The sequence below is a fragment of the Oncorhynchus mykiss genome, chromosome 23 (assembly GCF_057628025.1).
Source record: "Oncorhynchus mykiss isolate SJ-2025 chromosome 23, ASM5762802v1, whole genome shotgun sequence".
Lineage (NCBI taxonomy): Eukaryota > Metazoa > Chordata > Actinopteri > Salmoniformes > Salmonidae > Oncorhynchus > Oncorhynchus mykiss.
The window spans coordinates 7,577,687-7,593,434 of NC_143044.1; the positions used below are offsets into that span (position 1 = coordinate 7,577,687).

Here is a 15,748-nt window from a genome sequence, read left to right on the forward strand (position 1 = left end):
TTGTGAATGTGTTGAGCAAATTAAATTGTGGAATTTGCCCACCAAAGGACAGAAATCACCAGTAACACTCATTATAACATTGTAAATGATACACTAAGCATGAATTTCTCATGTAACATGCTACCAATTAGATTATGGTATCTTAACATTATGATTCTCATATATTATAGCTTATGGCTCTTTCATTATACTTGTGTCATGACATTGATGATTTTGCTCACTTCCTGTAAAATACATACAGTAGGCCTACATGGACATGAATGGGTACTTTGGGTAAAGGAAATTGTGGCTTTGACTAGCAAACATTGTGCAAATCTCTCTTTACCCACCAACATCTCTGCAATCCTCCTCCATGCCATTGACCTTCTGACTTTGTCTCTGTATTCTAAAATCACATTTGATTTTAGCCCTCTTGACAAAGCCCCCTTGTTGTTAGTAAGAGGGCTTTTGCAATTTGTAACACATCATACTCATTTGAATTTGTAACACATCATACTCATTTGAATTTGTAACACATCATACTCATTTGAATTTGTAACACATCATACTCATTTGAATTTGTAACACATCATACTCATTTGAATTTGTAACACATCATACTCATTTGAATTTGTAACACATCATACTCATTTGAATTTGTTACATATCATACTATGATGAACATCCACAAATAAAATACAAATAAAATACATACCATACGAAACGTGACATCTCACACTAATTGGAGTGTCCCGGAATTACATTTACTATGTTACGTCTACCCCTGAGTCCAGGTTGATGTAGTTGGGGTGGGGAACAAAGCCTTTTGTAAATGCCTAGGCCTATTCATACTTCTAAGACAATGATAGGCCTAGAGTAAATACTAAAACAAACGTGGGCCACAAATTGGATTAAGGTTGGGCTAAATAAAGCTTTAGACTTCGCCAAGTCTCTGAGCCAAACGTATAATTTATACTTTTGTTTTTTGCACGGGAAAAGGAAGCCACCATTAATTTGTCAATTTTATGGAAAGTCCTATGAAAGTTAATGTTCTAAACAGTTCTATTTATTGACCCTTATAAACATTAGCAACTATAGAATTGGAACAGGGTGTGCCTCAGAGTGATATGTGGAGCCAACAGAGAAAAGGCACGTGTATTTGTATTAATCTCCGCAATAAAGATGGTAAAGCTACAACAATACAAAAAGGTGTTTTAGGTGATCATTTTGTGCTACATTCTGACCTGCACTAAGACTTAGAATTTAGAGCCTCAAAGGAAGGAAGTAATAATACATGGACTTAACCTTAATCCAAACCCTGACAACACAAGGAGATAATGAGGATCCTTTGTTCTTGTTTGCAAGGAATACATGAGAGATTCTGCTTGGTGAAGAGGCAAAATGATGTTGTGCTGTGACATTATTAGGGAGCTATTTTGGCAAACACATTAGGCAGTACAGTCTTACTCTTCAAACACCACCCAGGCTGTCAACGAAATGGTTCACACTTGACAAGTTAGTAGTTCCTGCGGCCGCAAGACTGTCTCCGGTCTCCCCTTCCCAGCACGGGCAGGTAATGGAGGAAGTTGACTCTTAAGCAACAAATCAATTATATGGTAAGACAAGAGATTAGAGCCCAGGGCTCATCTGCTGCAAATTGGATCAGGGCTGATTAGCGGAGTTTAGGGTGACGTACTGCAACTTTGTGGCTCGATCACTCGGCTACTCGCTTGGCTACCTCCTTTTGCAGGAAAAAGATCCACCCGGAAAAGCTGTGTAGCCCACCATCCTGTCATTTTGAGAGATTTTATGTGAATATTTTGGGGTGGAATTTTGGGTGGCAGACTCCTCTGCCCACCCAGCACTATGGACTTTCCTGATTTGAGGGTGGTCAGAATGGATATGAAGAGGGAAACGCTTGCCAAAACACATTCTGCAGCTCCTTTCTGGAATGGATTACAATTTTCCAACTGAAACTCTCCACAGGAACATAGTTGCCTAAGGTCAACTGAAATCCTTACCTGTTACATAATAAAAAAAAAACATTGAAAAAATAGCTTAGAATCTTTTGTAAATTCAAATTGGTTTATTTTTTTAAAAATCCAATTTTGATTTGGGAATAGCATACACTCTGAGGTAAGCATGGCGTTGATGAAGGTAAAGTTTGACTTGCCCAAGCGGGTGAAGCTTGCCCAGGGCCTATGGCTCATGTACTGGCTGGCAGTGATGACCGGCATCCTGGTCTTCAGCCTGGGGCTGTTCTTTAAGATCGAGCTCCGGAAGAGGAGTGAGATGATGAACAACAACGAAAGCCATTTTGTGCCCAACCTGTTGATCCTAGTAGGCCTAGCTGCTTGCGGGCTCAATGTTTTTGGCGGCAAAGTGTGCCACGACTCTCTGGATGCTATAAAGTTCGCCAAGTGGAAGCCCATGGTCAAGGGCTACCTGATGGGCTGCTTCGCTTTCAACATCCTCCTGTTCTTCACAGCTCTGCTGTGCTTCTGCATGCAGTTCCAGCTGTACTTCGCCCTGGCCGAGGGTCTGAAGAATGGGATAAAATTCTACAAGGATACGGATACACCTGGACGCTGCTTCATGAAGAGGACGCTGGACATGACCCAGATCGAGTTCCGCTGCTGTGGCAACAACAACTATAGGGATTGGTTTGAGGTCCAGTGGATCAGCAACCGCTATCTGGACTTCAGCAACGATGAAGTCAAAGAGTGAGTACTAGAATCCGTAGCTGAGTGAGAGCAATGTTGGGTTGATTAGGGTACCCAGAAAGCCAAAAAGTACCATGTACAGTAAAAGTTGACAGTCTCTCTGGGTGTCAGCCAGAACAGATGACTCTACCTTTCCACCAAATCTCCTTGGCCTCCTAAGCTGCCTTTAGTCTTTCAATTGAGAGACAAAAAAGGCTATTTTAAGGAAAGAAACTGTTTGTTTAATCCATTTTAAGTCTTATGAAACATATTTGACATGGCTACTACATAAGAGCTTTCCTCACTCCTGCCCATAGTCTCCATCTTTACCCATTTGATCTCTTGTGATCTGGTGCAGGAAGCTTGAGATAGAAAATGGGCCACGGTAGCATATGCTTTTGCTTGTGTATGGTAGTGACAACTTAGTTAATGTAAAACATACATACAAAACAAGTAGTTTAGTTAGTCGCCTACTTTCAGTTATTTGCTACATTTAGAAATCAACACTTTTATTGGGACAAAATGCTATATTTTTTAAATGGGTGGAGTTTTTTGGGGGAGCGGAGGGTTGTCCCTTAACATTTTTCAAGGTGTCAGGACAGGATACCAGTGTAAGTGAAGTCAGGTTCATGTGCCAGGTTCTGATAAGTAGATAATCTCCATGGATCTAAATTTCACGTCCTTTACAGCTTACTGTCCCCCTAAATCATAATAAAACAGCCGTTAACTGTCACTAATAGACACACTACTAATACACACTACCCCCCTCTCTCCCTAATATTGTGCCCTGGTGGCAACTGATACTTATATTTAGTCAATTTAGATTCAGATTTTAAGGCATTGATTAAAAGGATAGTTCACCCAGATTACATCATGTCACATTGGTTTCCTTACTCTGTAAGCAGTCTCAGCATAAAGGATGACAGCAATCCAAGCTTAGGTTTTGTTTACCTGGCCACTCTTTTAAGTGCTAACTTTTTAGCATTTATGGCATAAATCCAATGCAAGTCAATGGTACCTATTAGATTTTTTTGCGCTTCGTTGAGCTACAACAACTATTTGAGATTCTCTAGGATCATTTGGACATTGAGAGAATATAATTGGAAGTGTGCGGCAATGTGTGGATAGTACATGTGTAACAGCGTGCATGTTTAAATGCATGGGAGTAAGTTCATTGAGGTGTGTATACGTGTGTGCTTTATGCGTCCATGTTTCTGTTACTTTACTCAAGGGATATCGGCCGTCTCTCTCACTCACTCACGATCACATCAAGAGGATCCTCGTGAACCCGGGTTTAAACTCAACACCTGTCAATATTAGCCAGGAGACCCACCCACTTTTCTCCTGTCAACAGAAATTCAGCCAAGGCCTCGACAGGATACCCCTGCCAAACACTGATTGATGATTTACTCATACAGTTAGTCTAAACTGACACTCGACAGGTGGCCAGCTACGATCACATACTTTACCATGTGAGCCGTTCAACTCTTCCTACCAGAGGCTCATGGGTTCACCGTTTTCATAATCACTGGCCCTTTACATCGTTTAAACATCCGCGCCTCGTAGGTCTGTGTTACGGCAACGGACATACACCCGTTACTCGAATGCCATACTTTGTGTCACATGGCTGACATGACTTGTGACGGATCTGACGTGTCTCTCTGGGCCTTTCCCACAGCCGTGTCCTGAGCAACGTGGAGGGGAAGTTCCTGATGGAGAGTGTACCGTTCAGCTGCTGCAACCCCGGCTCCCCCAGACCCTGCATCCAGCACCAGCTGACCAACAACTCAGCCCACTATGACTACGACCACCACACCGAGGAGCTCAACATCTGGACCCGGGGCTGCCGCGAGTCCCTGGTCGCCTACTACGGAGGCATGATGAACAGCATCGGGAGCCTGATGCTACTGTACATCATACTGGAGGTGAGAAAGAGAAGAATACGGAACTGAAAGGGAAATGGCTGGTGGTACTTTCGGGAGGTTCTGTCAATGTCCTTCACTTCAAAGGGTAGCTGGCTACAAACGCTAAAGATCAAATTGATGTGACCTCACACGCCAGACTGAAAAGTAATTGATTAGCTGAGGATTTGATTAAATTACCGTCTTAAAAGGCATGTGTAGGTAAGTAGCAGGGCAGGGCTAGGCCCAGTGCTGAGGAGAAGAGGATTTGAAAAGAAGGCTTTCCCATAGGTTTCCCATTGTGGAAGACGACAGCCATTTCTAAGTATCTAGCTCAGTGAGTATTATTAGGAAAGGTCCAGCTGTTCCAAATTGGCCACAGCTGACCAGTTCATTGGGCACACATGCCAACCCTCTTGCCCTTGACTTTGAGAGAACACGTGGCACACAACAAGCCAACTATCACTATACCTTTGCCCTTCTGCCAAGCAGGCACTAAAACATGCCATTTCCTTGGTTGGTCTTAGCACTCACTTGACTCAACTTGACTTCCATCTAACTGACTTTCCAAAAGGCTGAGGTGTAGAGCTCCAGTGTCTGATCTATGGTACACAGATGAATGAGCATGAATGCCACGCATCCACCCACCCACCCACCAATAACTAGGTCTACCTTACCTTCCTTATCATATTTCTCTGTTTGAAATGGAATCTGATTATAAACTATTTTTCCATTGAAAGAGTGACTATGTGAGTGACTCTTTTTTTGTTGTTGTTCAAACCTCCCTATATTCACTGAGTTATAAACTGACCGTGGGGGAAACTACCCTAGGCAGATTATAGCCCATAACGACAGCTAAAGGAGTCTTGGGACTGAAAGGGTGAGGGATTGCGTAATATGTGGGGGTGGTATAGGCGGTGAGGGAGGATCAGGGTTTCTTAGAGGGGTTAATCTGGGCAGAGCAAAGTGCAACAGGTATCCTTCCTGGAAGCAGGATCTCACTGTGCCAACTTACAGACTGAACACTAACTGGGTTGCTGTCTGGGTCAAAACAACAACACTAAATTGTCCGTTTGGACCAAATTGGAGATCTGTGTCAATTGATTGGAAGATTTCAATGGGAGATTTGATCTAAAAGCCAAGCCTTAGTGACTATAAATCCATTTGATTTGGATCAGTGATTGAATAGATTTAGAATCACTGTTTTCTAAATCCCAAAAAAGAATGGATAGCAGAGATCTATGGTGTTTCAGAGGCCGTACAGATTGTTTAATTGCAGTGTGTCTGTATAGAGACTCAGTGATGTACATATCTTGTTTGTGTGGTCCTCAGGCAGGAGTGATGGTGGGCTTACAGTACCTGACCACTTCTCTGGAGACCATGGCAGACCCAGAGAACCCGGAGAGTGAGAGCGAGGGCTGGCTCCTGGAGAAGAGTGTGAAGGAGACGGTGGCAGACGTCATAGCAACGATCAAGGGTCTGGCCGGTGCAGGGAACCAGGTGGGGGAGGGTGAGGAGGCGGTGGCCACTGTGAGTTGAGAGGGTCCCACCCAAAGGGACTGAGGCTTGTCCTATCGATGGGAGCTCAAAGAGAAAGAGGAGAGAGATCTTCTCAGTGAAACGACGCACACACGCTCAAACAAATGTAAACACATGAAAAACAAATGCGTAAACAAACATACACACACAGACACAAACATTGACACACATGCACACACCCTTTGAAAAGTGAACTGCTCAGATGAAGTAAGAACCAAACTCAAAAATGTGAATGTATATCCTGTCCATAATAATTATGTATATATGTTAATCATTCTTTTTTTTCTTTTCTTTTTTTTTTAATAATGAAAAATATATTTGGGTTGTCAAAACATCTGTACAGTATACATTAATTTGGGCTTGTGAATATGAAGAAAATGTCCTGAATGAATAATTATCTCCTCCCCTGCCTGGCAATCCTCTCCATGAAAAACGATGGGCAGACCCTGAGACCATCAAGCCTAATACAGTTTCTCTATGCTCATATCTAATAGTTTTACTCCTATGTCCTTGTTACACTCCACAACTCGTGTTGCGTGGACATGTAACCTGACAGGCACACAAATATATAAGTAGTTCTGTGAAGTAATTTAGTCTGCTCAATTCAACCGACTCCAAAACTCAACTTTACCAGTGTGCCCAATGCAACCCGGTCAAATGTCCCCTTATGGCAGCTTAAATTGGGTAGCTGCGGAACTGGGGTCCTGGCTGTCCCAGCCCCCTGTCCCTGTCACTCAGGTCCTGGCAGTGCAGGGCCATATGCATTCACACCTATACAACACACACTTTTACATTCATTCGTTACGTATCAGTGTTGCTATCGGGTTATATGTCTGCTTCGTGTACGAGGCGGTTTTAACTCTGGTTTTGTACTCCTTTGAGGGGATACAGTGGGCTGAGTGGCCAGATGAAGTGCTGAGGGAACTTAGAAGGAGAATGTTCTGTACTTTTTGGAGAGCAAAATATGATCAGATTGGCAGTTTAAAATCAGCGTTCCTTGTGTGAGTACATAGAGATACGGGTCAGTTTTCCGTGGATACAAAAAGTCTTATCAGTTGTAATATTTTTACTTTCTGTGTGACCATTTTTCTTCCTTTGTAATATTGAGAGTTAACATTTTCTGTAAATGTGGATTTTGATCAGCAAAACTGTCAGTCTTGTGGGTTGGCTGGAGAACTTAGCACCTCCACTGTGTAAGATAAAGATATATAATGAGAACAAGAGTATGATTGTCCGTTTTGTCCACAGGGTTTTGACTGACATGGGTCATTTTTAAAATGGTATTCCACACTTACAGAATATGCCTATGACAGGAAGATTGTATGTACATTCATACAGTATTTTTCCTAATACACAAGGTATTACCCTACACAACCTCTCTTGTTGAGGTCCTCAGCCTTATTTCAACTAATCATGAAGCTAGCAGAGAATGAGTGAAAGAATGAGGAGAGGAATGCTAATTGTAGGCTGCATGGACCTGGTGAATAAGGAGTTAAGGAGAGCCGGAGGTTCGAGTGAGATGAGGGTACAGTACATGTAAAGAACCCAGGAGGAGGCCAGCTTTACCTGATGAGATCAGCAGGAATGTGTGGATTCCACTCAGCAGGGATCCAGTCCTCAGTTCTGTTCCAGGACAAACAGGTGACTGGCGTCACTTTAACTGGGCCACCCTCAGAAGATAGGAAATCTATGCTAGAAAACAAACATACGTTATCTGATAATTAATCTGTAGTTATCAGGTCTCAATTATGAAAGAGGCCTTCTGACTTCAAAGGCACTTCCCGGTTAAATAAAGCTTAAATAAGTTTAAGTGTTGGATAATTCATATTGAAAGGTTGAGGTACATTTTGGCAAGACAATTGAAAGGATACATATACATCACCTATACCTCAATGTGTCCAACTAAGCTATGATCGGAGGTATCCTTACCTGAGAGGTGGGTTCAGATGAGCAGGTACAGTAAAGACATTGGTATATGTGAGTGGTAGTGGGGGGGGGGGGGGGGGGGGGACATCTGTCATCTGGAATAATAACCCTAAAGCACATAGACAGCAGATGAGGCGATAAGAGCAGTAAGAGGCTTTGATGTGCAGTTTAGCCCCGTCAGGTGACGGCAAGGACAGGTGCCTCTAATGCAGGGAGGTGCCCAAAGCATCTTGGGCCGGATGGGACGGGGCAACCCCACCTCCCCCCTGCAGGATGCAACCCAATTATGTTCTCAAATCCTCAGGATGCCTGGATGTGAAACTTAGTGATGCACATTTATCACAGGAGTTTTGTTAGAACAGGATGCCTGGGATACACCGTCCAATGAAACGCTTACTTGCAGGTTCTTTCTCGACAATGCAGCAACAATGAGAAATAATAAAATGATAAGAATACAAACGAAGTAAATGGCTCAATAGAATAGATTAAACATTTTAGCATAAGTATAATACAGGAAGGCACAATTTATTGTCCAATATTTACATGTTTTAGGTAAGGACGATTGGGGTGGGGGTGGGTGGGGGGGGGGTAAGTGTGAAGATGTTTTGGTTAGTTTTAAAGAAAAAGCTACTTCTCCTTTTGAAAATGTCCCATGTGGCATCGATGTCAGTTAGAAACACTTAGTATAGTGTCAAAATGGACTACAAAGTGTAAATAGGACCATTTTGGTCCAAGTCAGAATGAAAAAAAAAATGGTACGTCACGGAATGAAGGGTATCATTCTCTGTGCGTTGTGTTTATTTTAATCCTGCCCTCATCTATGTAATCATCAATTCAGAGCATTTAAATAAAAAATGTGCAACATGAAAATATTGATAGACTACCCAAAGTCAAACCAACATTCACAGCTGGCTGAAGCTAATTGGCTAATAACTCTTTCTAACCTGCAAACAAGAGACACCCACATCAAACCACACCCAAAACCAACTCACGCCTGAATACAGTCATGGCTACTAGCATTTCTTAATGAACCAAATCTAAAACAAGGCTAAATCAGGAAGTGCAGTCACTCTTTAATCTCATCCCCAGACTAGTGGCTATGAACGAGATTGGGTTCATTTCATAGATCTTATATATACACTATGTAAATTAACCAAGGAAACCATATGAATGACCTTTTTATAAGAATAGGAATGTATACTGAAAAAAAATAACACATGTACAGTGTTGGTCCCAGGCTTCATGAGCAGAAATAGAAGACCACAGAAATGTTCTATACATACAAAAAGCTTCTCTCCAATTTTGTGCACAAATTTATTTACATTCCTGTTAGTGGGCATTTCTCCTTTGCCAAGATGAGCCATCTAGCTGACAGGTGTTAAATATCAAGCTGTCTGCCCCGTACAGTTGAAACCGGGATTCATCCGTGAAGAGCACACTTCTTTAGCCTCAGCTTCATTGTATACCTGGTTAAGTGTTCTCATTACAACATCAGCTTTTTCTCCAGCTGGGCCTTGGGAGCCTAATGCCGCATTCAGATGCTAGTCGGAACTAGGAAACTCACTTCGACTTTCTGATTCGTTGAACGTGGCACGTGTATACCTACGACCAGTAAGCAAGTCGGGAAATATCCATGTTTCCTAGTTCCGACTAGCACTTGAACGCGGCACAATCCACCGTATTCTCCTGGCCTGTCTCCATGGTGGTCATGCTGGGAGGCCCTGACCGATCTGGGACAAGCGCTTCTCACAGCAATAGGGATATTGATATTACATAGGTGTCTATCACACACTAAACCCAGTAGGGTCTTCGTAATAAGGCTGGGTATTGGCCTCATGACACAAATCATATCCCGATACATGTCACATGTATTGCGAATGGATTTTGTTAGTCACTCTCACTCAGATATAGTAACATGGCATAAGTCATGGCAGGAAATTGTCTGTAAAACGGCTAAATGTTCTCGATGCACCATGGCAAAAACTACAGAACTGCAGCAGTCAAGAGGGGGGGGGGGCATTAAAACGTTTTCCTCGTAGGGGGGCCCCCTCCCAACAGAATTTCACTTAGAGCCCACAAGAGACTAGGGCCAGGAAGAACACTTTTTGCCTGATTAATGCATTTCCTGTCAGAATGTATTTGTTGTTGCATGTAATTTAACTGTTAAATGAACACAACCAAATATCACAATTCCAAGATTCGTAAGCCATTGAATCGATTCACTATTGCAAAAACAATTATCATAATAGCTAGTATCTAATCAAAAGCCCACCAGCTCAAATAGACAACACTCAGGCCTTCCTTTTCCTTTTGATTTATTTTGGTATTCTTTTACAATATAGTACAATGTACTCATTTATACAGTAATTCACATATTAACAAGTCTGACACGATAATAATAATAATAATAATAATAATAATAATACAGCCTCGATATTGGGAGCGTGTCAAAGAATGGGGTGGGGGTGGTTACCAGGAAAACATGCCAACGGAGTGATGGGATGAAGAATATGGAGCTTCAGGTCCCAGCATCAGAGAGAACATGCATCAAAGAGCAGTGTGCGTGTGCTCGTTCCTCTAAAGTGCCTTGCGAGCCTGACTAATCTATTCTGTTTCCGAGCCTTAAGGACGATATTTGCCCCAATGTGTCAGTCCACCCAGCCGTAGCTGTGGAAAAATGGTACAGTCCAGAGGCAACCTTAAGAGGGCTAAGACTTTTATCTGACCAAAAAATTAACTAAGATGGAATTTTATTCCAGGTCGGGTCAGGCAAACCCACAGGTCCATATATATATATATATACATATATATATATATATATATATATATATATATATATATATATATAGACATATATACCAGTGGGTTTATTTTAAAAAACAGGTAGAGGGATATGTTTCTGCATTCTCTTCTCATACAGAAAAAAAATGTTTCTGCTGAACATAAAAAAAATGTACAATACAAAAACAATTACCAAAACAAACAAACCCCATCAATGCACATCAACCAATCACACACATTAGCAAAAAAGGAAGGGACAGCCTTGCCTTAAAAGGGCTCATATCTGTGGGCTAAGGGGTTCATTTAAATAGTGTTAAAATACAAAGCACCGACAAAACGCACATACTCAACCTGCAAAAAAACTCCACACACTCCAACATACACCCTGACAAATTTAAAAACCAGAACACAGGCACTCAGGAGTAAAACACAAAAACACAAACATTCACACCAGTGTGTTACCGAACTTCCTTACATTGGCTTGTATTCTCTGAGTACTGTGTATTTGGGTGTCCATCAGACTGGAGAAAGTAACTAAATGGGGGGTGGGGGGGGGGGGGGGGGGGGTGTCCATCAGACTGGAGAAAGTAACTAAATGGGGGGTGGGGGGGGGGGGGGGTCAATACATTTCAGGACTTTATTTGAAATTTCAAATCGAAAGCTGAAAAGCACCATTTATTTTCAATAAGGATTTTTCAGCTCTTTGGTTGAAATTTAAATAGAATGGATCCCAATACTGGTAAGGGGCACAATCTGACCTCACCTATCTGATGAGATTGTGTCCCAAACTCTGAAATGAGCTGTCACTGGCTGACAAGAGCAAGAAGGAAAACCTGGTGCTTAGTCAAAAATGTTTAGCATCAAAGCAAATCCAACTGTAAATAAAGCAATACGTCAGCCATCTACCTTAGAAATAATTTAATGGTATTTGAATAGGCAGAAATTAAATAGCATTCCTATAAAGAAGTTATACTCTGAGTATTCATGTTACACCCGAGCCAGTCCATGGGTGCCCGATGCGTCGGCTATATGCTTGAGAGCGGTGTGTGTGTATGTGTATGTATGTATGTATGTATGTATGTATGTATGTATGTATGTATGTATGTATGTATGTATATATATATATATATATATATATATATATATACATACATACATACATACATACATACATACATACATACATACATACATACATACATACATACACACACACACACACACTCTCTTTTATATTAAATTACAAAGAAAATAGAGGAACATTCCTTCAAGGGAGAAACAGCAAAAAGAAAAGGAGAAAAACCTACATGCATTCATCCACTCTCAGACAGAGGGGGGGGCGACACGTACCCCTTCTCCAATAGGGGGGGAGGAGCGAAAGAGGTGGGGCTGTGTTGCCTTGACAACCATTCCACACCCCCATGTGCCGTGCCCCCCCCCCCCCCCCCCCATTCATATGGAGAAGGGGTGTGTCCGACTCCGGTAGATGTGCCCTAAGACATCACAGGTGCTGCCAGTCGATGCCAACCAGGGTTTGGTTGGCTTCCTGGGCATGGCCTATCTCCTCGGTGATGCTGTGCTGGCGCCACAGCTTCTGGATCTTGCGGTAGCGCTCGTGGCACAGGTGCAATGGGTTCCCCCGCCTGGATAAACACAGAGACAAACTGCTTTAAAAAAATGTTTTAAAAAATACCCGCAATGACACTACAAGGCATCTTTCAGCACAGACCAATAACATGTACAGCAATGGGTCTCAAAGTTGGTTCTGGGAGATTAGTGCGCGCATGTGTTTGTTCCGACCTTTCGAGAAGCCATTTTGAGAACCACTACTGGACTGTAAGGAGTGAATGTGCAGGGTCGTTCACCTTAGGCCCTGGTCTGTCTCTCCATAGTCATCCAGGTAAGGAGGAGCGTAGAAACAGCCCTTAGTTTTACCAGCCAGGAACAGAACCTGGCTCTCTCTCACTCTGCAACAGAAGGGACAGAATTAGATTTGCACACTCACGAACGAAGGCACACACACACGCCCACGGTCGGGTCTGTACCTGAGGAAGATGCCTACTCCGGCTCCGCAGGCAAAGGTGTGAGCAGTGCAGGCTCCCACGTCCTCTCCCTCCAGCTCTGTCTGGCAGCAGTAGCTCTGAGAACACAGCATGGAGCCACACACCAGGCACAGGGTGGGCGCACGGGACTTATCCCCACCCGACTTAGGGCACCTGGGGGGGAGAGAGAGGAGGGTATAAACACATTTTTACTCAAATTTTCTATAGCAGGGTTTCCCAAACTGGACTCTTCCCCTCCCTCCCCCGGTGCAAGTGTTGGTTTTTGCCCTAGCACTACACAACTGATTAAAATAATCAAAGCTTGATGAGTTAGTTATCTGAATCAGCTGTGTAGTGCTAAGGCAAACACCAACACGTGCACCGGAGGGTCCAGTTTGGGAAACACTGTTCTATAGGACAGTGAGGAGCGCAATGTGATCCAATCGCTCCGGATTGTCATTTTGTAAGCCTGTGTTGTGTTGTGAAATCTTTTGAATTACCAATGGACAGTTGTTCTTTGGGTACTCACGTGAAGCTGGAGGCTTGGTTTATGAGGGCACTGTAGTCATCTGGTAGGTCAATCAGGCTGTTGGACTCCCGAGGAAAACTGGACAAAGGGAGGATTGGTCAGCCCTAGAGCGCTAAACAGTATCAACAACTACTTGAATTGTATAGTTCTAACACCACTCTGGACCACACAATCATTTATACCAATATCCAACCTAAGTAATCAGAGCCCCCCCCCCCCCCCCCCCCCCTCATATCAGGAATGGAAAGAAGAGGCGAGTCGAGGCGCAAAAAAAATACACCCCCCCCCCCATCATATTAGACAGTAAAATAGCAGGACTGACCTCACAAGAACACCACCTCCCTGAAGGGTCTGCTGTATACCTGGGTGAGTGCACCACCTACAGGACAGGAGGACAAAATGCAAGACAAACTTCACTCCAAAAGGTATTACTCCCCCTCCCCATCGCGTGACAATGACACGATCCACTAAAGACACTTGATATGCATATTTATTGATTTAGCGGTGTGCCGATTTGTTGTTTATGACTTATTGATGATGCACTGTCCATATAATTGGGTCTCATCTTTTTACATTGTACGACATCATTGGTGGAGAGCAATAGGGTCAAATAAACCTGAGCACTACATCAAAATCAGCCATGTAGCTGAACCAATCAGAAGATACAAGAGGAGAAAAGACAGGTTACTGGTGAGTGTGTGAGAGAGACTCTTACCCATGCAGTAAGGGCTCCAGTAGCTCCTGTTGACCGTGGAAGAGCTGCAGCAGGTTGGAGGGCAGACTGAGGTATCCGCACAGCACCTCCCACTGACCAGGACACAGAGCTAGGAGACACACACACACACACACACACACACACCGGGAGAACATCAACACCCGCATGGCTCTGCTTGGTACCGCGTAGGTGTTCAAAGGGGAGTAAAAGAGAGCGAGTGTGTTTGTGCGTTGTATTGACCATGCAGCTCTGGGGGTGCAGGAACTCCGTGGAGGTGGTGGAAGAACAGCGCCGCTCCTCTCAGGTAGGGCAGGATGCCAGTCTTCACACACCGCCACAGGTGCCAACCAGAGCCCACCTCAGGTAGGGAACTGTCATCACACACACACACAAGTTTATTTTAAAAAAATCATACAAAATACAATAATATCACAGTCATAGCATGGTTCACAACGTGTGAATACCGGGGAAAAGCCAGCTGCTTGGTGGATTAGGATAGGCGAGTGCGTATTTCAGGGGAGTTCTCCATGGCTACAGGGTCAGCGTTACCTCACCTGCCCACGTGTGTTCTGAGGGTGTTGTAGAGACGGCAGGCGCCTTCCTCCTCCCCCCGCTCCGCCTCGCCGCTCTCCTGCTCCATGGTCACCTCCTCTGTTGACACACGGAATGTCATGTTTGTTTCCTTCTCTACGCCATACGACAGTGGTTGAATGGCAATGACCCTCTCTTCCAACTATCCAGAAGGTAATATCTTAACCGGTGTTTAGACAACCTTCCAACGGTCTGGTAAGCATGCACACACACTCACACTCTTGCAGACCCCGCGCGCACACACACACACCCACACACAGGTATTGGGTTCCCTCTCTCCTTACCTGGGCCAGAAGTGAGTAGTATTTGGACCATGTGAGCCACAGTGATGAGGTGGAAGAGGTGCAGCTGGACAGCGTCCACGCTCAGCCCTGACGAGTCCTGGGAGTGGACCGACCCGTAGGACAGAACCACACTTACCTGAGAGTGGGTGAGAGAGAGAGAGAGAGAGAGAGAGAGAGACACAGGGATTAGTGTTGACCTATAACACTTATGCACAATGTAAAAAGGTTTTACGGTAGTGTCAACAATGGGTTTGTGTCTGATCTGGCAACTCAGAGAGACGTCATGCCACTGGTCATGTATGCCTGTGTGGCTGATGGTATTAGTGGTGTGTTGGGGGGGGGGGGGGCTCACCAGCAGGTGCAACATGTCTACGTCCAGGATACACGGAGAGGCCTCCACCTGGGGGTCTGGAATCAAAGCTACACAAACATACACACTCCATCACTATAACGATGAAACTGTAAACCCTCACAACACAAACAATGTCAACACATAAAAAGTGAACGTGGCTTCAGGCACTGAGTAGGCCATCCTAAATGGAGGTCCCTGTTAAGTCTCTGTCCTACCTGCTAACAGTCGGATGAAGTGGCCTTGCACGGTGGGCTGACAGGCCGCAGTCCAACACGCTGAGCCGAACCTGGCCAGGGAGCTCAGGCAGTCGTCCTGTACACAGAAACACACTCAACACTGGCGTCGGACCCATCTCTACACGTGGAACTGTTTCAAAGACGGGTTGGAATTAAAGGAGGAACGCGTTA

At 44.0% G+C, this 15,748-nt stretch overlaps 2 protein-coding genes across 9 annotated transcripts in view; one reads left to right on the plus strand and one right to left on the minus strand.

Moving 5' to 3' along the window:
* The first annotated feature begins 1,356 nt into the window (after window positions 1-1,356).
* On the plus strand, window positions 1,357-7,344 carry LOC110502347 (peripherin-2). The gene is made up of 3 exons (XM_021580296.3): window positions 1,357-2,702; window positions 4,360-4,606; window positions 5,915-7,344. Exons 1-3 carry the CDS (start codon window positions 2,122-2,124, stop codon window positions 6,119-6,121), a joined length of 1,035 nt encoding a protein of 344 aa, XP_021435971.3. The 5' UTR covers window positions 1,357-2,121; the 3' UTR covers window positions 6,122-7,344.
* Window positions 7,345-10,355: 3,011 nt separating this feature from the next.
* The window catches only part of LOC110502348 (E3 ubiquitin-protein ligase UBR2), a 42,545-nt gene continuing 37,152 nt past the window's right edge, over window positions 10,356-15,748 (minus strand). For 7 of the 8 annotated variants that reach the window (XM_036959852.2, XM_090216680.1, XM_036959848.2 and 4 more), the window contains exons 36-46: window positions 15,557-15,653; window positions 15,342-15,409; window positions 14,990-15,125; window positions 14,669-14,765; window positions 14,355-14,485; window positions 14,115-14,223; window positions 13,722-13,778; window positions 13,400-13,477; window positions 12,874-13,044; window positions 12,694-12,795; window positions 11,732-12,471 (exon numbers count right to left, since the gene is read on the minus strand). In XM_036959852.2, coding sequence (XP_036815747.2) covers window positions 12,330-12,471; window positions 12,694-12,795; window positions 12,874-13,044; window positions 13,400-13,477; window positions 13,722-13,778; window positions 14,115-14,223; window positions 14,355-14,485; window positions 14,669-14,765; window positions 14,990-15,125; window positions 15,342-15,409; window positions 15,557-15,653 — 1,188 coding nt within the window. In that variant the 3' untranslated portion in view covers window positions 11,732-12,329. Of the gene's footprint in view, window positions 12,472-12,693; window positions 12,796-12,873; window positions 13,045-13,399; window positions 13,478-13,721; window positions 13,779-14,114; window positions 14,224-14,354; window positions 14,486-14,668; window positions 14,766-14,989; window positions 15,126-15,341; window positions 15,410-15,556; window positions 15,654-15,748 lie in introns of all 8 variants that reach the window. The other variant, XM_036959853.2, reaches the window with a different exon arrangement.